This window comes from Peromyscus californicus, unplaced genomic scaffold (assembly GCF_007827085.1).
Source record: "Peromyscus californicus insignis strain IS unplaced genomic scaffold, ASM782708v3 Scaffold_4__1_contigs__length_199733344, whole genome shotgun sequence".
Lineage (NCBI taxonomy): Eukaryota > Metazoa > Chordata > Mammalia > Rodentia > Cricetidae > Peromyscus > Peromyscus californicus.
In genome coordinates this window covers 32,536,534-32,558,849 of record NW_026294562.1, presented here as the reverse complement: position 1 = coordinate 32,558,849, position 22,316 = coordinate 32,536,534, and the positions used below count along the sequence as shown (strand labels likewise).

Here is a 22,316-nt window from a genome sequence, read left to right as displayed (position 1 = left end):
TTGCTCACCATAATAGTGCCTGACTGGCTCTCACCACAAGGAATACTTGAAAATAATGATGTTTGGATGAAAGGGTTTACTGCCCCCGTCTTTCTCAAAGCAGGGTCTCTTTTCTGTAATTATTATCCTTACACTTGTATACATATATATGTTTATATGTATACATACGTGTGTGTGTGTGTATATATGCAATGTGCATAAAACCTACTGAGTCCATATAGTGTTGCTAAGAGCCTGTGTCTTAAACCATACATATTAAATAGTCTTAATTATAATTTACTTCAACATTCATAATGAATGGTAAGTTAATTTTCTGTTTAGCTTGAAAGTGGTGTAAGGATTTCAAAGTAAAAGAAGCTCCAGTTTGGCTGCTGTCTGTGTATTGTCTTAAGTGTCCTCCTGGCAGCTCAAAGCAGGGTCTACCGTTTCTGCCACTGCACTGCACACTGCAGGCTAGCTGAACTGCAAGCCCCCAGCCAGTGCTGTCTCTACCACCCATCTCTCCGGGGGAATGCTGGGATCACAGATGCACACTGTCACACCTGGCTTTTTGTGAGGGCTCCGGTGCTCCAAACTCAGGTCTCCAGGCTTGCACAGCAAGTACTTCTACCCACGGGCATCTCCCTGACCCCTATTTAGTTTTGTTGAGTTCTCTAACTCTTACAGGAGCATACAGAATAAATGACAAAGAACCAGAGATTCTTGTGTGGTATTATTTACATAGTGACTTTTTCATTCCCATTATCGATTACATAACACTTTTTGGTTAGCTCATTATTATTATTATTGAGACAAGGTCTCATGTAGCTTGCGACCAGGCTGGTACTGTTGCCTCTACCTTCCAAGTGCTCCAACCTCAGGCTGTTCATGCAGTGCTGGGGACTGACTCTTGCACTTCGTACTCGATAGGCGAGCACTCTATCCCCTGATCTGCATCCCTCCCCTGATCTGCATCCCTAGCCTATTATAAAAAAAAAATGGCCAAAATTTTATGATCGCCCTTTTAGATTAGAGACCCTCTAGCTGGCTTCTCCCCCTCTGCCAGAAATCAGGCTGCTTCCACCCCTACCCCATGTTACACTCCAGGAGAAAGAACTGACAGATGACTGCGCTCAGGTCTCAGTGGAGAGGCAAGCCCATTTCCTCCTCTTGCAATTCCAAGATAAACTTTTGATCCTACCTAGTGGCTGCCTCTGTGACCCTCAGCACACATCTAGCCCAGGCTAAGTCACATGGTGCAGAACTCAGAATCCTTCTCTGTCCTGGGAATTTAAATGGCTCTACACGAAGCTCCTCTTCAGATCTCAAAGCCTGCTCTCTTCTTGTGTTAGCCAGTTTTATGTCAACTTGACACAAGGTAGGTTATATAAGAAAGCAGGCTTTGCTGGGCGGTGGTGGCGCACGCCTTTAATCCCAGCACCCGGGAGGCAGAGCCAGGTGGATCTCTGTGAGTTCGAGGCCAGCCTGGTCTACAAAATGAGTTCCAGGAAAGGCACAAAGCTACACAGAGAAACCCTGTCTCGAAAAACCAAAAAAAAAAAAAAAGCAGGCTGAGCAAGCCATAAGGAATAAGTCAGTAAGCAGCACCCCTCCCTGGTCTCTGCATCAGCCCTGCCTCCAGGATCCTGCCCTGTTTGAGTTCCTGTCCTGACTTCCTTCAGTGATGGACTGTGATGTGGCAGTGTAAGCCAGACAAACCCTGTCCTCCCCAAGGTGCTTTTGGTCTCATGTTCCTTGGGACAGAAGAACCCTGAAGGACCCAGTTGGGGCTCCCGTTCCTCACAGTTTCTGAAGGGTAACCGTGTCAGCTCCTGTTCATGAACCCGGTGCCCTTTAACACCTAGCTCACCCTAAATGCAAAGATGTCACTTTCCTAGGTAGAGCTACAAAATGAAAGTGAGAATAAAAACAGGCTGCTTTTAAATTAAAACCTAGAAGACTGAAGGGCTGTAAAGATCTGAGCCGGAGACCTGCTTGCTTTGTTGGAGACATTAAGACCCATAGAGAACTCAATGCTGTTTAAAGAAATGTTTTTTTTTTCACTATATGATTCTTTCTTATTTAATGCTGTCAATAAATCATCTAAAATACCTTTTGTCACCAGAAACATAAGCATAACATTAACAAGACCATGTCTACCAAAGACAAGTATAAAGGATAGGGCTGGAGAGATGATTCAGAGGTTAAGAGCACTAGCTGGTCCTGAGTTCAATTCCCAGCAATCACATGGTGGCTCACAACCATCTGTAATGAGATCTGGTGCTCTCTTCTGGCCTGCAGAGATAGGTACAGGCAGAACACTGTATGCATAATAAATAAATATTAAAAAAAAGATTAAAGGGATAAACACAACAGAAAAATGACATTCAATGAGATACTAAAATGTTTGTGCCTTTCCTGTTCTATCTTATCACTTAAAATACCATTCTCCTTTCAAATACATGAATTCTAATGAAGAGGAATTTTGTGACCCCAACCCCTGCTTCACAAGGTCTTTGAACCTCATTCGCATCTTCAGAGGGACCTCCGGCTTGATGCCCAGGCCTCTCCAGCCTCCCACACTGTTAAGACACTGACAAATCTCTTTTCCATGAGGAAAGCTTCTCAGTGTCCTTCAGAGTGTCAGGGATGACAGACAATAGGCTTGGGCTGAGTACGCCAGAGAGAAATTAGTGTTTGTTGAAAGAAATAGGAGGTACAAAATTGTAGCCCTACTTCTAAAGACTACTCCTTGGATTCACAATCAACTGCAGGCCACCCTGAGAGCCCTTTGCTAAAGACAGAGGTGGCACATGGTGCTAGGAGTCTGCCTGTTAACAACGGGAGAAGTCTAGCCCACATAGAAATGCTCACACTGAATCAGAAAACAGCTTCACAGAAAATCCATGAATGTTAAGACCGGCATTCTGACACTAAAGACCACTAAGCACTATGCTGAGGCTCTGAATTTGGGATTTCGAGGCCTTTGATGCCTGGACTGAAAAAGCAAGGTGTGGTTGATATATTGTGCACCCCAATAAACTTATCTGGGGGTCAGAGAACAAAACAGCTACTACATTAAACATAGAGGTTAGGCAGTGGTAGCACATGCCTTTTATCCTAGCATTCTGGAGAAAGAGATCCAGATCTCTGTGAGTTCAAGGCCACACTGGAAACGGCCAGGCATGGTGACACACACCTTTAATCCCAGCACTTGAGATCTCATGTCTTGCTTGGGAAAGACACACCTCTAATCCCAGGAAATAATGGCAGGAAGCAGAAAGGTACATAAAGCATGAGGACCAGGAACTAGAGGCTTTTTAAGCTTTGGGGCTTTTAAGCAGCAGTTCAGCTGAGATCTATTCAGATGAGGACTCAGAGGCTTCCAGTTTGAGGAAACAAGATCAGCTGAGAAGTTGGCAAGGTGAGGTTGGTTGTGGCTTGTTCTGTTTCTCTGATCTTTCAGAGTTCACCCCAATACCTGGCTCCGGGTTTGTTTTTATTAGTAAGACCTTTTAAGATTCGTGCTACAGCAAGGAGAAAACGGCCTCAGGGAGGGGAGGTCCTTGTCATCTCTGTAGGATTGGCTTACTGATGAAGAAAATGTGAGCCTAGGAGATCAAGCCTCCACGGCAGTGTGCCCACTTGCAGACAGAGAAGGGTTCAGGGTATGGTGCTGCTTTCATCTCGTTTTCCGAGAGCCAGATGGACGAGAGTGGCCAGAACTCATGACTCATTTCCTCTGACTAGGAGTAGTCTTTTCCAGTTAGCCAAATATCACGTACAAGTCACACCATCTTCACTGAGGTGGGCTGAACAAAGTTACAGAACAATTTTATAGAATTGCCTTTCTTCTCTCCTCCAGTCCTGATACCGTGGACTGCTTGAATCCAAGGCTCAGGCTGCTACAGACTCCCATGGAGATCGATACGGGCACTATGATTACTGCTACGGTAAACAGCAGGCATATTAACTTAAGGAAAAACTCGCCAAAATTCTATCAACTATCATTAAATCAGTTAGACAGTAAGACTGACTTTAATAATTGATGAAATTACTGTACCTGAAGCTACAAATGCTAAGCTTGTTAGCACTTGTAAACATCTGGAGAGGCCTACTTGACTTGAAGATATCTCACATCTTCAATGGAACAGGAAGGAGTCCTCAACATTTTCATCTTATGGCTTGACTTCAACAGTTCAGTCTCTTGAGACATCAAAATTCCTTAATCTCAAGTGATGGCAAAACTATATTGTGTCATAAGAACTTTAGGTGGAAATAATTTTTAACAAAACCTAAAACTGTGAGGATGGGAAATTGAAATGCAATTCAACCTTCGGAGTCTGAGAAAATTCTGAAACTGAAGACTGGGTCAGCCTTTTCATTTCTTAGAGACCAGCTTCATGTATCTCAGGCTGGCCTCCAACTATGTATCCGAGAAGGATCTTGAACTTCTGATCTTCCTGCCTCCTTAGCGTTGGGGTCTGAATTCAGGTCCTCATGCACACACGCTAGGCAAGAATTCTATCACCTCAAAACCAAGTAAACTAGGCCTTCAGATAAAAAGCTACCTAACTCTAGTCAACAAATACGTATTGCATACCATGTGCTAATGGCTGGGATGATAGTGACTGAAGAGGTCCCTCTTAAAAACAGCAGGCAAATACATAGTTGTGAAGGAGTGCTGCTCTCAGGCTATACGTGACTGCAGTATCATGGTAGCTGTGGTATGGCAGTGAGAGGGAGATACTGAGCAATGAGAAGCTATAATCAAGCTTTAAAGTCAGAGAAGGGAGATAAGTCTCCAACTTTCTAGAAACTACAGCCCAGTACGGTGAGAGGAATGAGAAGCAGGCAAATCATACACCTGACAGCCAAAATCAAGGCTTCACTCCAGGGAGTCAGTAGCTCATACTGAGTTTTCAAGATTGTATCAAAATTCTGGATTTGGGGATTGGAAACAAGTTCAGTGGTTAGTTCCAGTTCTTTAGTCTCCATTGGGACTGAAGTTAGGCCACAGTAATTTAGTAAATTAGGTTCTATAAAGAGCTTAGAGAATTCTTTTGAGACGGCAGGTGAAGTGTTAGGTTACTTTGCTTTATAAATTGGGCATATAAACATATTCATTGAATAAGTACCATCCATGTGTAATACGACACATTGAAAAACAGTTCTGCTGGGCAGTGGTGGCACACACCTTTTAAAAAAATTTTTTTGTTTTTGGTTTTTGAGACAGGGTTTCTCTGTGTAGCTTTGTGCCTTTCCTGGAACTCGCTTTGTAGACCAGGCTGGCCTCGAACTCAGAGATCCGCCTGGCTCTGCCTCCCGAGTGCTGGAATTAACTAGTAGTGCTCTTTCTTCTTTTCCAGATGTTATGGTCCCCCCCCACACACCTTTAATCCCAGCACTTGGGAGGCAGAGGCAGGTGGATCTCTGTGAGTTCACGGCCAGTCTGGTCTACACAGCAAGTTCCAGGACAGCCAGAACTGTTAACATACAGAATCCCTATTTAGAAAAACAAAAAGTTTTATTTATCTAAATGATTTATATATGTATTTTATTGCACTGGTGTTTTGCCTGTGTGAGGGTGTCAGAGCCCTGGAACTGGGGCTATAGGCAGTTGTGAGCTGCCATGTGGGTGCTTGGAATTGAATCTGGGTTCTCTGGAAGCTAGATCAAGAGTTTGGGGCTAGCCTAACCTACACTGACAAAAACGATTCCATTTTCCCTTCCACACTAAGTGATTTTTCTTCTCTCTCTTTTGTGGTGCTAGGAGTAGAACCCATGACCTTGTACAAATTAGGCAAACACTCTACCATTGAGTTATGTCATCAGTATAAAACAATTGTCTGAGAAATCTGAGCAACATTTTAGAACACTCATTGTCCTTTCCACTTTAATAACATTATTTTGATACAATCTGAATGGAAATCTTTAGGCCTCCTCTTTTTCTCTTCTATTTATGTATGTGGGTGTTGTGTGGGTACCTATGGAGGCCAGAGGAAGGTACTGGATCCCCTGGAGCTAGAGTTACAGGCAGTTGTGAGCTGTCAGGTATGGGTAGTAGAAATGCACTCAGGTTCTCTGGAAGAGCAGCAAGTGCTTTCAACCACTGAGCTATCTCTCCACTTTTTTTTTTTTAATAATGAAAAATATCCTAAAGTAGTATTTATATGTAGAGGTCAGTGAACAACTTGCTCAAGCCTGTTATTTCCTTCGATCATGTGGGACATGGGGATTGAAAGCAGGTCTTCTGGTTTGGTGGCAAGCACCCTTACCCACTAAGTTATCTCATAGGCCCAAGCCTACTCTACTATTTTACATTTGAGACTAGAACGCTGTGAAGGGTCTGAATACTTGAAGTTGACTGTGTCTGTATCAGTATGTCAGTAAGATAATCAGATATAAAGCTCCAGGAAGTGCAAAGCTACCTTTTATTTACAATGAAGCACATTCTCAAGCAAAGTCAAGCCCTGAGTCAAACCACCTGAGCAACAGCAGCGGCTTCACACGAGAATTTCAGCAGCTGCTCCATAGCATGTGGAAAAGAAGAAAGAGCACTACTAGTTTTGCTCACTTTTAATTCCAAATGACAGAGAAATTCATGTTCTTAGACATCGTTTTGGAAGATCAGTAACAATGAACAAGACCTCAATTTAAGCAGAAATGTGGAGAAGGAAGGTAAAGAACATCACCACTCTGCATTACTTTTGCAACCTCTTATGAACCCAGATCATTAAAAAATAAGTTTGCCAGGCATGGTAGGACATTATCTGTAATCCTGGTACATTCAGGAGGCTGAGGCAAGGCCAGCCTGGGCTATATGGAAAGTTCCAGGCCTGTTTAGGGGCATAGAGAAACCTTAAAAAAAAAGTTTTAAGAAACATGTTTTGGATGTATAGACATAAACCAAAATATTCTTATCTAAAAACAACAACAACACACATTTGTTTGGTCAATACAGATTTGGTGGGTTTTTTTTTCCTATTCTTTTTAAATGTCTGGAACCATAAAATTGTGAATGAACACTTCAAACCAAAAGTAAAGTAGAACTATGGAGAAAGACTGTGAAGCATCAGATCATGTCCTGGCCCTACTTCCCATGAACCTGGTAAGTGTGGACATGCTACTCAGCTCCCAAGATGACTGTGAAGATCCAAGTAGATCCAAGAAAGGAAGCTCTGTCAAGTGCAAAGCCTGTGCAAGTGCTACTATTTCTAGATACTTCCAATCTGAACACATTTTTTAAAGGACTGTTTTCATTTATACCATGTATTCTTTCAATGGACAAGAACACATTTTAAAAATGGTATTCAAACAAAGAAATACAGCAACTCACTTTATTATATGCAGATTCTTCTGCATTGTTGCTAACAGTTCACTGGTCCAAAATTACTAAAATACTTAAAAAACTATACATTATGTAAACAAAACATAAATAAGACAGTATTGTTCTTTGTACATATATTTAGAACAGATTATTAGGGATTTAAGGAATATGTACAATTTTACATCATGGACTGCATTTTCTTAATGCATAAATATATATATATATATATATTCTTTTTACAGAAACAAAAATAAGATGTCACTAATGACAAAGAATAGTATACGGTAGATACATCACAACAGTCCAAATTTAAGAAGAAACATCGATATAATTATGTAAAGGCTAGCTTACTTAAACTAGTCAAACTTGACTTTATTCAATTTATGTTATATAGACAGGTAAATCTCGATGACATATTTTGAACAAAGAACCTTGGAAAATATCTTTACACCAATGAGTGAAATGGTATACTTTGCCCTCCCCAAGAAAACAAAGTCTTGTGCAAGCTAATGGAGATACCTTAACACACATACACACATACACACACACACACACACACACACACACACACACACACACACACACATACACACACACATATGAACAGCATGTTTTCAACAGTATAACAAACAGTTAAAATTTTTGTGGGAGTTAAAACAATGCCCCATTATTTAAAAACTGGCTCATTTAGTCTAAACTCGAGATGCAGCTGTGTCAGGCTTCTCTGAACCAGGTGACTGAAAAGCAGGGAAGACAGAGGCAGGATTTTGACTAGCAGACACAACAGCTTGAGGAAGAGATGAAGACAACGCAGACACCTTAGATGCTGGAGTATTAATGGTATTTAAAATGGCTCCTTCTGGGCTAACCAATAACTTTTTGACAGAGGTATCCAAATGAAACACCGATGTGCTACTTGGCAGTGGAGGATTATTGGAGGAAATGGCAGAAACCAAAGATGTCTTCGTCAAAAGAGCAGCTGGAGAGGACTTCATTACCGAAGTCAATGGCACCGTTGGTGCAGGGGGAACATAAACTTTAGCAGGTGTGGTTACGATTTGTGGTGTTGAATGTACTGTAGAGAGAGAACTTGGGCTTCCAAGACAGTTTACAATCTTTGTCGAGTTTCTTACAGAATGCTTTAAAGGCTGCCCACTTAAAGAATTATTTGATGTCTGTATGGTCTTCTGGACAGGGTTATCTACTGGTGTAGCCGGTATGCCCTGGGCATTGTTAATAACTAAAGGAGGTCCGTATTTTGGATTAGTAGAGATGAGGAGGACATGGCTACCAGCTCCAAGACCTTGTGGTGGAACAATGAACCGGGCTCCGTTCATCATGATTTGAGTACCTGGTGCCAAAGGTGTACTGGTGTTGATAACTATTTTTTGCTGAATACAAGGGTCACTGAATGGAGCACCTGCCAGACTAGTTATATTTAATGGCGGTGCACAAGTGTGAATGGCAGAGCCACCTACAGTAGAATTGTTACTGGGACTTGTTTTTACTAACGAAGGGGGCATATGCTGGTTTGGCATAGATGTAATATTGGAAGTATTAGTTATTTTACCTGGACTTGGTGAGAGGGATGGTAATTCAGCTTGAGGTTTATTTGTGTTTGCATTTGTTGGCACTGTAGTTGAAGGCCCTGGCGACTGAAACTGGAGAGAGGTCCGAGACTGTCTTTTGGAAAGAGATACAGGGCGTGTGGCTCCTGGTACTGTTGCCGAATGTGGAACTGTGTTGATTATTTTTGGAGACGTAGTCACAGGTGTAGGCAGGGCAACAGTAACAGGGATTTGCAAGGCTGACGGCAAACATTTAGGAGACACTGTTGGTTGTGTAGTTGAAATGAGAACAGATGACGCAAGGTGTCCTGTTTTTACAGTTGATATAGCCACAGTGTTTCCCAGATTTGACGGGCAGAGTCTATTTGACAAAACAGGCATAATTCTTGAAGAGGTATCATTGCCACTGACTAAGACAGGAGGTCGTGTCCCAACTGAAGCACAGGATGAGGTCACTGAAAGGGAACTCAAAGGTACATTTGCTCCTGTTCCTGAAAACCTGTTTGTAGCTCTTGCTGTAGAAACTACTGACTCATTAACAGGAGGAAGGTTCTGATTCACAGTATTTGAGCTTGCTGGAACTGAGTCACCACTTGTGGACAAGGGTGAACCATGGCCCTTACTACTTCTGTCTTCTCCTTTTGGCAGCACACTCTGCAATATATTAACTGATGGTATCGCTGGCAGGTTTCCTGGAGGGTTTATAATTGCTTGACCTATGTTCAGTCCAATTTTCACATCTTTAATCTGAGACACAGTTGGTGAAGAATTTATTTTTATTGGTGTTCCCACTGTAGACGGAATTAGTACTATTTGGGGTTGCTCTGGAGTCTTAACATATGTTTTATTCAAGGGAGGAGGAAGTGTCTGTTTTAATGATTCTGCAACAATAGCTGAGGCTGAAGTGCCACTAGGAACTGGAGCATTAATGAAAACTACTTTCTGGGTAGAAACACTCGTAGATGTTGGTGCTGGTGCCATATTAACTGAAGGTCCACTGCTAGAAGGAAGAGCAGATGGAGTTGATACCAGCATAAGTTTCTGAACAGGAGTCTCACTGAGCACATCTCCATTTATTGCTGCTGTTGCTTCTGATCTTGTAACTGAGTAGCTTTTTGTGATGTAATCTACTTGTTGAGGTTTAGCTGATGTATGAATAACATTCGGATTGGTTTGTCCGAAATTTCCTGGTGATATGCTAATTACACTAACTGAACTATTTGCTGTTGATGGTAGCAATGAGCTGGAAGAAACAGAGGGCTTCAAGGGTGAAGAGGGCATGTAGGAGGTTTTTTCTATCAGGGGGCCCACACAGCCACTGCTGGAGGGTTGGCTTAATATAGGTTTGAAATTTTTCCCCACGGATGGATGAAAGCCACATGAAATAGAAACACAAGTAGGTGTTTGACTGAAAGATGGGAGATTAGATGCAGCAGTCCTTCCAGTTACTTGTGAAAAAGCAGGGGATGAGGTTGACTTTGGCACCAGAAAGGCCTGAAGGTGAGGCGCAAAGGTGAAGAGAGAACTGGAAGATAAACTGGTGGGTGAGTTCTGCTCTGGGTTAGTTTGTACTTTGACAACTCCAGTGTTCCCACCTCGCGTCCTAACAAGAATCGACTGGGAATCTCTTATACACACGGTCTTCAGTTCTTGCTTTGCTTCAGAAGAATCGAGAGTGTGCTGTGAGGAAGAGGGGAGGGAAAGGCCAGGCTCTGTAGACTCAGTTAGTGGTGCTGCTGGTAAGAGAGGCTGAACTGTTGAAGAAATGGTGGCTGAAGTGAGAGGCTGGGGGAAGGAGGCCGACGAAACTGCTTCACTCTGGCCAGTCTTCACTGGGGACACTGACACATTCCCTCCGGAGGTCACAGGTGACAACGGTTGTGATCTAGCACTCACATTTGATGAAGCTGCAACTGTCTTACTGAAAACTGTACCAGGCAGTTGGGTAGAAACTGTCCCTCCTGACGTGACAGGAACAGACACGAAAGAACAGGTCACACTTGTTGTCTGGGGGCAAGATGAACAATGCTCTGCACCTTTCTGCTGGGGTGCTGCTAGCTCTTTTGCAACTGCTTTCCCCTCTTTGTGCTGAATCACAAAGTTCTTAGGCAGAATAAGAACTTGCTGCATGATCTTTTCTCCTGTTTTAGAATCCACCACAGGCTGCATCTGAATCTTGACAGAACTATTGTGGAGGTCGACTGGCAACCACTGACCACAGGGCATTTTGTATACCATCTGTAAAGGTCCTTTTGTACTGGTGAGGCAGGTCAAGGCTGGTTTTACGGTGCTTGTTTCTACAGGAGATAGAGCTGGCTTTTCCACAGCAGGAACACTTCTACCTGTGGAAGGGGGCAGTTGATTTGTTAAGGTCACTTTGTTCCCAATATTCTTTGCAAGCAAGGCCTGAATAGGTTTGGTCCCTTTCTGGAGAGTGGACACTGGTACTGAATCCTTTGAGGCCAATGACTCCGAAAATGGCAGTTCTGTATGTTTTGACTCACTCAAACAGTCTATCTGCATATCAGCTTCTACATTTTCAAGTGCGGTTTCATTTGTGCTGAGCTTTGTTCTCTTCCTTGGGGAAAGCTCTTTTGTGCTATCATCCAGATAACTACTTTGTTTGGACTGTCGCTTAAGTGTTTTAGGCAGTATCTTCACTACATCTTTAGAAGACAATTCTTTTTTCAACAACTTGCTTCTGGCCAAAGGAAAGCCTATTTCTGATAATTTCATATCATCTGAAAATTGTAAAAACAAGCATTTTATTTATAGAAAACAGTGACTGTGTAACACCAATTATAAAAATTAAAGTCAATCTTTGAGCAGGCAATTTAAAAAGTCTACTGTACAGTCATTCCAAAGCTTCAGCACTACGAAAGAAGGTAACAGTGACCTTTGACATGCTGACTTCCCATATCCCAGTTATGCTTAAGAGCAACTTATTACTGAGATTCGTTTGGGACTAACCCTGCTGCCAATGCTTAAGTGTTAAGGAAAAACTCACGGCTTTTAAAAAGATACTCAGTTTAATTTGGCTAGTTTTCTTTCTCTAGATAGGGAAACCATAGAGGAATGGTTACAATTCAGTATTTTAGTCTTCACAGACTAAAAATGAAAACAAACGTTCAGTCTTTCTTGTTCTTTATCCTTAAAGAACTGTGGTCCTATCTGGTCAAAAGAAGTTCACTCTTACAATTCACAAAAGATATGAAATATGTTAACATATTACTAACCACAAGTTTTCATATTAACTTCTCATATAACTAAAGAATGCCACTGATGAGCTGAAATGAATCACATTTAATTTGCTTTAGCTACCCATACTTATTAGAATGATGTGTTTACTTTGGTCTTAGTCAGCCATCAACCTTGGCCACACACCTCACTTTAAAAAACCTTTAGAATGTTACGGATTTCTCAAATTCATTTACAGCAAACTTTACCAACAGAGCTTTAAGAGCAGTAACAATAAAAAAAGATGATCAGTGGCTTCCAAATGGGTAACAGATGAGCAGTGTCTGATCTGCAACAGGCAACGGCACATCTATAACTTAGGGTTAGGCACTGGCTCCAGAGACTCTTAGAAAATTAATAACGACTATAATAAATTGCTTACATGAATATGGGTAGTATGTCTGTAAATTATCAGACTTCCTCAATCAACAGTCACTGACCCCATTACCTTTTGCCTTCACAACAAACAAAGTTCTCTGTGTGCTTATATTTAAAAAGTTTGAATGCCTACCAGAATCCACGTGCTCTTTCTCCAGGTTGTCTAGAGGTTCTGCTGCATCTACAGACTTACTGATTTCTGCTTTAGGAGGCTCTCTCTCAGGGTTCCCTTCACAGTCTTCAGTAGTCCATAGTTCCCTAGTAAACTGATCGTGATCGGGTTGTCTTTGGAAATCATCATAGTCTTTCTTCAGGCGGCTCCTAAAATAAACCAATGTAACGTGGAGCTTCTGGAAGCTAAATTAATTAGCATTTTAAATTAAACCTTGAAATACTTTCAATTGTCATTAAATTATGATGTTTTAAGTGTATCTAAAATGCCTATTAGTTCAGTCTTGCCAATTATTAATTGCCCAAAAAGATAAAACTTATGCTATATGCTTAAGAAATTAAAGGTTATATCTTACAATTTCTGAATAAAACTTGAATACACCATCTATTTGTCTTTCTGAGGGTTGTAGCTAGAACTATTAAGAAAAGTAGTATCTTCAATTCTTTCAATTTCTTTCTTTAAAGACTTGAAGTTCTTATCATACAGGTCCTTCACTTGTTTGGTTAGGGTTACCCCAAGATATTTTATATTATTTGTGGCTATGGTAAAGGGTTTTGTTTCTCAGATTTCTTTCTCAGCCTGTTTATCATTTGTATATAAGAGGGCTACTTTTTTTTTTTTTTGAGTTAATCTTGTATCCCACCACATTACTGAAGGAGTTTATCAGCTGTAGGAGTTCTCTGGTAGAATTTTTGGGGTCACTTATATATCTATCATATCATCTGCAAATATCGAAAGTTTGACTTCTTCCTTTCCAATTTGTATCCCCTTGATCTCCTTTTGCTGTCTTATTGCTCTAGCTAGAATTATAATGAACAGATATGGAGAGAGTAGACAGCCTTGTCTTGTTCCTGATTTTAGTGAAATTGCTTTGAGTTCTCTTTGTTTAATTTGATGCTGGCTGTTGGCTTGCTGTATATTGCTTTTATTATGTTTAGGTATATTACTTGTATCCTTGATCTCTCCAAGACCTTTATCATGAAAGGGTGTTAGATTTTGTCAAAGGCTTTTTCAGCATCTAATGAGATGATCATATTTTTTCTTTCTGTTTGTTTATATGGTAATTTTTGTACATTGACAGATTTTTGTATGTCAAACCATCCTGCATCTCTGGGATGAAGCATATTAGATCATGGTGTATCATCTTTTGCATGTATTCTTGGATTTGGTTTGCCAGTATTTTATGAGTATTTTTGCATCAATGCTCACAAGGGAAATTGGTCTGTAATTGTCTTTCTTTGTCAAGTCTTTGTGTAGTACCTAATACTCAGGTAACTGTGGCCTCACAAAAATAATTTGACAATGTTCTTTCTGTTTCTATGTGTGGAACAATTTGAGGAGTATTGGTATTAGTATGGTATGTACTCACTCATAAGTAGGAGTAAAGTATAGGATAACCAGAGAGGGTAGATAACAAGGAGGGCCCAAAGAGGGATGCATGGATTTCCCTGGGAAGGGGAAATAGAAGAGATCTCCTGAGTAAACTGGGGGGAGGGGGAGATGGGATGGAGATATGAAATCTTAAAGGAGCAGGTTGGGAGGGTTGGGTGTGGGAGGCAGGCTGGAGGCAGGATGGAGGGGGATAGTTATGAAAGAGAGTCCTGATTGGGGGGGGCATTTTGGAATTAGAGAGAAACCTGGCACCAGGGAAACCACCAGGAATCCACAAGATAACCCCAGCTAATACTCCTAGCAATAGTGGAGAGGGTACCTGAACTGGCCATCCACTGTAATCAGATTGGTGACTACCCTAATTGTCATCAGAGATACTCTATACAGCAACTGATGGAAGCAGATGCAGAGATCCACAGCCAAGCACTGGGTTAGCTCCAGGAGTCTTGCTTGAAAAAGGGAGGAGGGATTGTATTAGCCAGTGGGTCATGATGGGAGAACCTACAGAGACAGCTGATGGGAGCTCATGGACTCTGGACCAACAGTTAGGGAGCCTCCATGGGACTCACCTAAGCATGTGTATGCTTGGTCTCTTTGTAGTGAGATCAGGACCTGTCCCGGATGCTTAGCTGGCTTTTGGGAACCTGTTCCCTATGTTGGATTACCTTGCCCAGCCTTGACGCAAGGGGAGGAGCTCGGTCCTGCCTCAACTTGATGTGCCAAGCTTTGCTCAAGCTCATGGGAGGCCTGCCCCTTTCTGAATGGAGACTGGAGACCGGGGTGTGTGTGTGTGGGGGGGGGGGGGGGTGGAAGGGGAGGGGAGACCTTGGAAGAGAGAAGGAAGGGGAAACTGTGGCCAGTATGTAAAATAAATGAAAAAAATGTTTTTGTTTTTGTTTTTTAAAGAAAGATGCTGATGTGTAGCTCTTCACAGCCGATAGCCTCTGGCAGGGGTAGGGAAGGGCTCAGTTTTCTTTCATGGGCGTCTGACCATGCTCCAGTGAATACATGAGCAACACAGATTGGACTTGGTGGGGCTTTTGGGTGCAAGGGTAGGAGGATGGACCTAGGAGGAATGGGAAGCAAGTATGATCAGGGTGCATTGTACAAAATTCCCAAATAATAAGAATATTATATTTGAGGAAAAAGAAAAGCAATAAATACCTAAAATTTTCTACTTGAATTGAAAAATGAGTTCCACGTCACTAGCTCGGGGCTCACCAGCAAGACTGGCCAGCAAGCCCCAGGGATCTATCTGCATGTCTTGTACATGCTTGACACTTTACCCTCTATGAGGAGGGGATGGGAGTAGGTGGGGGGGGGGGGGCGGGAGAAGGGGAGGGAGAGAGAACGGGTTGGTATGTAAAAGGCAAAAAAAATTTTAAATAAAAAATTATTTAAAAAAGGTGATTTTGCCGGGCGGTGGTGGCGCACGCCTTTAATCCCAGCACTCGGGAGGCAGAGGCAGGCGGATCTCTGTGAGTTCGAGGCCAGCCTGGTCTACGGCACGAGATCCAGGAAAGGCACAAAGCTACACAGAGAAACCCTGTCTCGAAAAAACAAAAAAAAACAAAAAAAAAAAGGTGATTTTGTTTGTTTATTTTTTTTTATTATTTTTTTTTTTTCGAGACAGGGTTTCTCTGTGTAGCTTTGCGCCTTTCCTGGAACTCACTCTGTAGCCCAGGCTGGCCTCGAACTCACAAAGATCCACCTGGCTCTGCCTCCCGAATGCTTATTTGTTTTTTAAAGACAGGGTAGCACTATATAGCCCTGGCCAGTCTGGAACTTGCTATAATGAACAAGCTTGTTTTGAACTCTAAGAGATGTCTGCCTCTACCTCCTAAGTGCTGGGATTAAAGGCGTGCGCCACAACACCTGGCATTAAACATGGCTTCTGGGGATCAAACTCTGGTCCTTGTGCTTGCAAGGCAATCGTTTTATTACAAGATAAGTACTTACCAAATGAACTATTACTCCAACCTGATATAGCCCTAAATTACTCATTACAGTGCAGTCTAGATTGTTTTTCTTGGTTTTGAAAGGAAGGTCTTACTATGTAGCAGCCTAGATCAAATTTACAATCTTCCTGCCTAAGACTCCCAACTGCTGGGATTACAAGTGTACACCACTGTGCCAGTCTAGAAAAATCATTAAAAAATTAAGTGATAATAATTTTGCATTTTATTTGTTATTAATATGTGTGTGTGCGCGTGCGAGTGTGCACATGTTTGCAAGAAAGCACACTTGTGCCATGTGCACATGTGAGATCAGAGGAGAGTTTCCACCATGGGTTTGAGGACTGAAGCTCCGCTCACCAGGCTTACATAGCACTTTTCCTCTCTGAGCTATCTCACCAGTCCTAAGTGACAGTACTGATTATTATTAATGTTATACAGATTATCACAAACAAATATATCACTTAGTCCTAGGAGTAAGAAACGTTTGGTCTTATTAGAAATCGTGTTCATGAAGCCTAGGGCAGCAAAGCTGAAATGACCTCTAACTATTATAGGATTCTGGTTGTTTCTGAGAAACTAGAGAGACAGAACATTTCCAAATGATTACATGCTATTCTGGAGATCCTTTATTATTATTTATGATTAAACTAAGTTTTCTACTTTACCCTTAACCTTTACCTTGTTTGAAATTTGTTTACATCATCCATCCATCCATCCATCCATCCATCCACCCACCCATCCATCCTATCTATCTATCCATCCCATCCGTCCGTCCTTCCACCCACCCACCCACCCACCCATCCATCCATCCATCCATCCATCCATCCATCCATCCATCCATCCTATCTATCCATCCCATCCGTCCGTCCGTCCACCCACCCATCTATCAATCAATCATGTGTATGTGTGTCAGAGAGAGAGAGAGAGAGAGGGAGGGAGGGATGGAGGGAGGGAGGGAGGGCGAGCGCGCGCGGGAGGGCGAGCATGAGCAGGTGTGTCACAGAGCAGTGAGTGTGAAGTCAGAGACAACCTGCAGGAGTCAGTTCTCTCCTTCCATCCTGCAGGTCCCAAGGGAACTCAGGTCAGGTGGGGATCAGGAGCAAGTACCTTAATGCACCCAACCATCTCCCCGGCCCTTTGTTTCACAATGTAAATCTGAACATACATTCTTCAGTATATTTTTACTACAAGTTTGTTTTTTTTTTGGTTTTTCGAGATAGGATTTCTCTGTGTAGCTTTGCGCCTTTCCTGGAACTCACTCGGTAGTCCAGGCTGGCCTCGAACTCACAGAGATCCACCTGGCTCTGCCTCCAGAGTGCTGGGATTAAAGGCGTGCGCCACCACTGCCCGGCTTACTACAAGTTTTTATTTGTGTATATTGGAGTTTAAGCACTACCTCTATTATAAGATTTTTGGCAAATTCCTTAATCCCTCTGGAGTATCAGTTATTCATTTACAGGTTGGGGATAACAATAGCACATCACAGTGTGTCAGTATGTACAGCACTTGCATATACAAGTGTTACCAAGTAATTCTTTACAATTTATCTTAAATTGTTGCTTAAGGATTTAATGGGGCTATGAGATACTAAAGTGAGCTAGCAAAGAATAATTGTAAAGTGAATTTATCTTCTCATCTGTAGTATTAGAATAGAGAAATTACCTATTCAGTGGTAATTTCTATCCTTACTTTCAGCTAATGACTACTTGTATTTCACAGAAAATAAAAAGAACTGGAAAAATATTTTATATGCTCCACATCTTATCTGCAAATATCTTTATTTTTATTCATATTTTCCATCTCTCTACCTATGTTAACGCTCCCAATTACATGTATCCTCTCTTCTCCAGATACTACTATACTAAATGCCCCTCCATTTAATCCAAAACAATTACTTATCTAATTAATAAAACAAGCAACTCTAGAACCCCGAATGCTATGTCTATACCCCAATCTGTATTTCTTGGTGCTACCTCACTTCTCTCCTCCATTTTATGCCAAAGGACAAGAAAGAGGACTACCCTTCAGTTCCTCTAATTCTCTTCCAGAGATTCTTCTTCCTCAACTTAACCTAGTTTCCAAGACACCTTTCTTCCTTGGTTATCCTCTTCTCTTACTAAGCATTCTCCCAAAGCTTCTTCTCATCCTATTCATCTGCCTCACTCCCCCCGCCCCCCAAGACAGGGTTTCTCTGGCTTGTCCTGTAATAGCCCTCCCTGGCTGTCCTTGAACTCACAAAGATCTGCCTGCCTCAGCCTCCTGATTGCTGCTTCCTCACTTCTAAATGTTAGAATGTCCACTGTCCACACAATTTCTACTAATCTCATGGCTTTAAATATAATCAATGTTGGTAACTCCCAAATTCGTACCTCAAGTCTAGTAATGCTCTTGACTTACTTATATAACTCACATAATACCTACTCAACACCACCAATTAGGTGTCTACAAAGAATATCAAACTTAACATACATGTTTAAATCCAAACTATTTATCCCTATTATTCCTCAAAATTGATTCTCTTTCAATCATTCTTGTCTAAGTTAATGGCAAATCCATGATGATAATTGTTTAGACCAAAAATTAATTTTTACTCATCAATTTCTATCACATTTATATTAGCTACTTCATTAACTGCTGGTATAAATACCTGACAGAAGCAGCTGAAGGAAGGAAGGAAGGGGTCTATTATCTCAGTCTGAGGGTCCATTATGGCAACAGGAGCTTCAAGTGGCTGTTCCCTTGGACCCAGTCAGGAAACATAGACAATACTGCAGCTCAGCTCCCTTTCTCCTTTTTGTTCAGTCTAGGGCCCCAGGCCACATTTAGGGTGAGCCTTCCTACCTCAATTAACCTAATCTAGAAAATCCCATTCAGACATGCCCGAGGTTTGTTTCCATACCATTTCTAAATGCCATCAAGTTGACAGTAGGATTAACCCACCACACACTCCATAATACACTCATTAAGCAAATTCTACCAATTCTATTTTGAAGCTGTATCTAAAATCCAATCACTTCCTGTCATGTGCAATACTATGAGCGACTGCCACTTTTTTCAGGGTAACTACTATAGTAAACTAGTTCACCTGCTTCTACCTTTACAGCTATTTCAACATGGCATCTAGAGTGAATGCTTTAAAACTTAAGGTCAGGTAGCCTCAGTGATGGTTCAAATGGATAAAAGTGCTTGCACCAAGACCCACACAGAGGAAGGAAGAACCAACTCCCTGCAGGTTGTTCTCTAACTTCCACCTGTGCACCACAGCAAACACAAGTGTAATTCCAGCCCCTGCCCTACACACACACACACACACACACACACACACACACACACACACACACACACACACACACACACACACACTGCTGTGGGATGGTCTGTATGTCAAATGTGTTGCTGATTGGTCAATGAATAAATCACTGATTGGCCCGTGGCCAGGCAGGAAGTATAGGCGGGACAAGGAGGAGAATAGAGCTGGGAAGTGGAAGGCTGAGTGAGGAGACACTGCCAGCCGCCATCAGGACAAGGAAGATGTAAAGTACCGGTAAGCCACAAGCCACGTGGCAAGGTATAGATTAATAAAAATGGATTAATTTAAGCTGTAAGAACAGTTAGCAAGAAGCCTGCCACGGCCATACAGTTTGTAACCAATATAAGTCTCTGTGTTTACTTGGTCGGGTTTGAGCGGCTTGGGACTGGCGGGTGAGAGAGATTTGTCCTGACTGTGGGCCAGGCAGGAAAACTCTAGCAACAAATGGCGCCCAACGTGGGGCAAGAGTTTCCACCTAAAAACTGAGAAAAAAGATTCTAAAACAGAGCTAAAAACAGTTCCTAATTGTCTCTCTCAAATGAGCGGCAGCTGCCGGTTTGAGCTACTGGCGTGTGCGCTCGATCTGCAGTATGGCGGGAATGAGACCTTTGCAAGTGGCACTTTGAGCTGCATGGTGGATTTAGCCTTTGCTGGTGCAAAACAAAAAAAGAGGTTTTGGGGCTACACGCTGCTTGGATAAAAGCATAGACCCACGATAGCTCCCAGAACTGGCGGAAAACTACAGTACCGCCGCCGCCATGTTGGGAAGCTGAGGTGGGCGGAGCCAGCAGCCACAGCTGCTGCAGCTTAAAGCAATAGATTCACAATAAGACAGATTCAGATGTAATAGTTTAAAATGTGTGTAAAATATACGTAGGCTTGAAAGAGACAAAAAAAGGTGATATATACAGTATAGAAACAAATTCATGGTTTTAAAAAATAAAGTCTTTAAAGAGACAGTAAAATTAATATAAAAAATAAGCCACGTAGAGATGACTATTACACAGAGAGTCTGGATTGTGTTGTCTTTGGGATTCTTAACTACAGAGAGATGTTTGATTGTAAAGGAAGCTGAGTTAAACCAGTACGTATATTTTAAAGATACTTTGACTTCAAAATTTGGATGTAAGGATATGTTGCTTTGGAAAAGAGTCTCTTTTGTTTCCACAGAAAGCAAGAGGCTATGGATTTGTTCCAGAGTAAGATACATCAGGTTTGACCAGCCAAGACCCCCTGAAAGGTCTCCGATGACACCATGGCCCAGATGATCCAACATCCAGAACCGTTTCAAGACAACTGGCTCAGATGATACAGCCTCACGGACTACTCCATGATCCTAAAATTTTCTTTGTTTCCCCAGAAGATACAGCGCCCCCCTCCAGCAGGAAGTAGTAAGAGAAGCTACGCCCAAATTCCCAAATATACCAAGCTGACTTTGGAGATGTGTAAAGGTTAAAACCTTCCTTTTTAAGAAAAGAAAAGGGGAGGTGCTGTGGGATGGTCTGTATGTCAAATGTGTTGCTGATTGGTCAATGAATAAATCACTGATTGGCCCGTGGCCAGGCAGGAAGTGTAGGTGGGACAAGGAGGAGAATAGAGCTGGGAAGTGGAAGGCTGAGTGAGGAGACACTGCCAGCCGCCATCAGGACAAAAAAGATGTAAAGTACCGGTAAGCCACAAGCCACGTGGCAAGGTATAAATTAATAAAAATGGATTAATTTAAGCTGTAAGAACAGTTAGCAAGAAGCCTGCCACAGCCATACAGTTTGTAACCAATATAAGTCTCTGTGTTTACTTGGTCGGGTTTGAGCGGCTTGGGACTGGCGGGTGAGAGAGATTTGTCCTGACTGTGGGCCAGGCAGGAAAACTCTAGCAACACACACACACACACACACACACACACACTCACACACTCCATCAACGTGAACAAATTCAAACAAAAACCAAAACCTCAGGGCTAGAGGTACAGCTCAGTGGTATACTGACTCATGTGTACAGCTCTGGATGCAAGTCTCAGCACTGCCAGCCAGCAAGGGAGCGAGTGAAACACGGAAGACACCACCCGTCTCTGTACAATCCTCTCAAAAGCTTTTCATCTTGGTCCACAGAAACTCTTAAAAGATTAAGTGCTACCTGACCTGGCGTCTTTGACCTCTGACTTTTATGTCCTAACTCAATCTCCATCAATCATTTTCCTTTGGTTGTAACTGACTGTGTTTCCTCCAAATGCCAAATACACTTCTATACTTTGAGAGTGTGTTTTTCTATTCTGTTTTCCTTCTAATACGCACCTCATTTCCTTCATGAGTAGCCCTCACAGTCTCAACAGGAATTTCACATCCCCTTTCATCATGACCTTCCCCCACTAGCATTTATCACATTTCAGTCTGTATTTCTTCTATTAGAAAGTAAATCACAGAGAACATGTCTTTGCATTTGCTGAATTACAAATGAATGGAAAAACCCCAAATCATAAACTAAGGGTCTTAGAATAAGTTAAATACATCATAAAGCTTGTTACCTGTTTCTCTGAAAAGCCTTCATTAACTTTGGTTCCCATGGCAGCAATTCATTTAAAAGGCGTATCAGTGTACTATGCAATTCTTTTACAGCTTGCCTCCGATGGTACCATTTGCCCTAGAAACATAAGTTTAAAAAGTAAATTTCTTAGACTTAATCTAAAATCAGTATCAACCAAGTTTTATCCTCTAATAAAAAAGTAACAAAATGCCAACAACTCATCAAAAATATTTCTTCCACAGGAGTTTACAAAAGGAGGGAATATCCTGTAAGAAATCAATGTTTAGTGATCTTCAGTTCTACAGAAGAAATCCCAAATGCTTAACATCTAAGTAGGAAATGCGTATTTAAAAATTGTCTAATTATGTCAGTTGTAAATATCTTAATAAATCATTTACCAAATATATGTAGTCTTGGGTTTCATCTCCAGTGCCAACGTGGGGTAAACCCCCCCCCCCAACAAATGAACAAA

The 22,316-nt window shown here is 41.9% G+C and overlaps 1 protein-coding gene across 6 annotated transcripts in view; it reads right to left on the bottom strand.

The window, feature by feature from the left end:
* Positions 1-6,395: 6,395 nt before the first annotated feature.
* Positions 6,396-22,316, bottom strand: part of Kiaa2026 (KIAA2026 ortholog) — an 85,473-nt gene continuing 69,552 nt past the window's right edge. For 5 of the 6 annotated variants that reach the window (XM_052714481.1, XM_052714483.1, XM_052714484.1 and 2 more), the window contains 3 exons: positions 21,846-21,961; positions 12,626-12,813; positions 6,396-11,618 (listed from right to left, as the gene is read on the bottom strand). In XM_052714481.1, coding sequence (XP_052570441.1) covers positions 8,002-11,618; positions 12,626-12,813; positions 21,846-21,961 — 3,921 coding nt within the window. In that variant the 3' untranslated portion in view covers positions 6,396-8,001. The remainder of the gene's footprint in view (positions 11,619-12,625; positions 12,814-21,845; positions 21,962-22,316) is intronic. The other variant, XM_052714482.1, reaches the window with a different exon arrangement.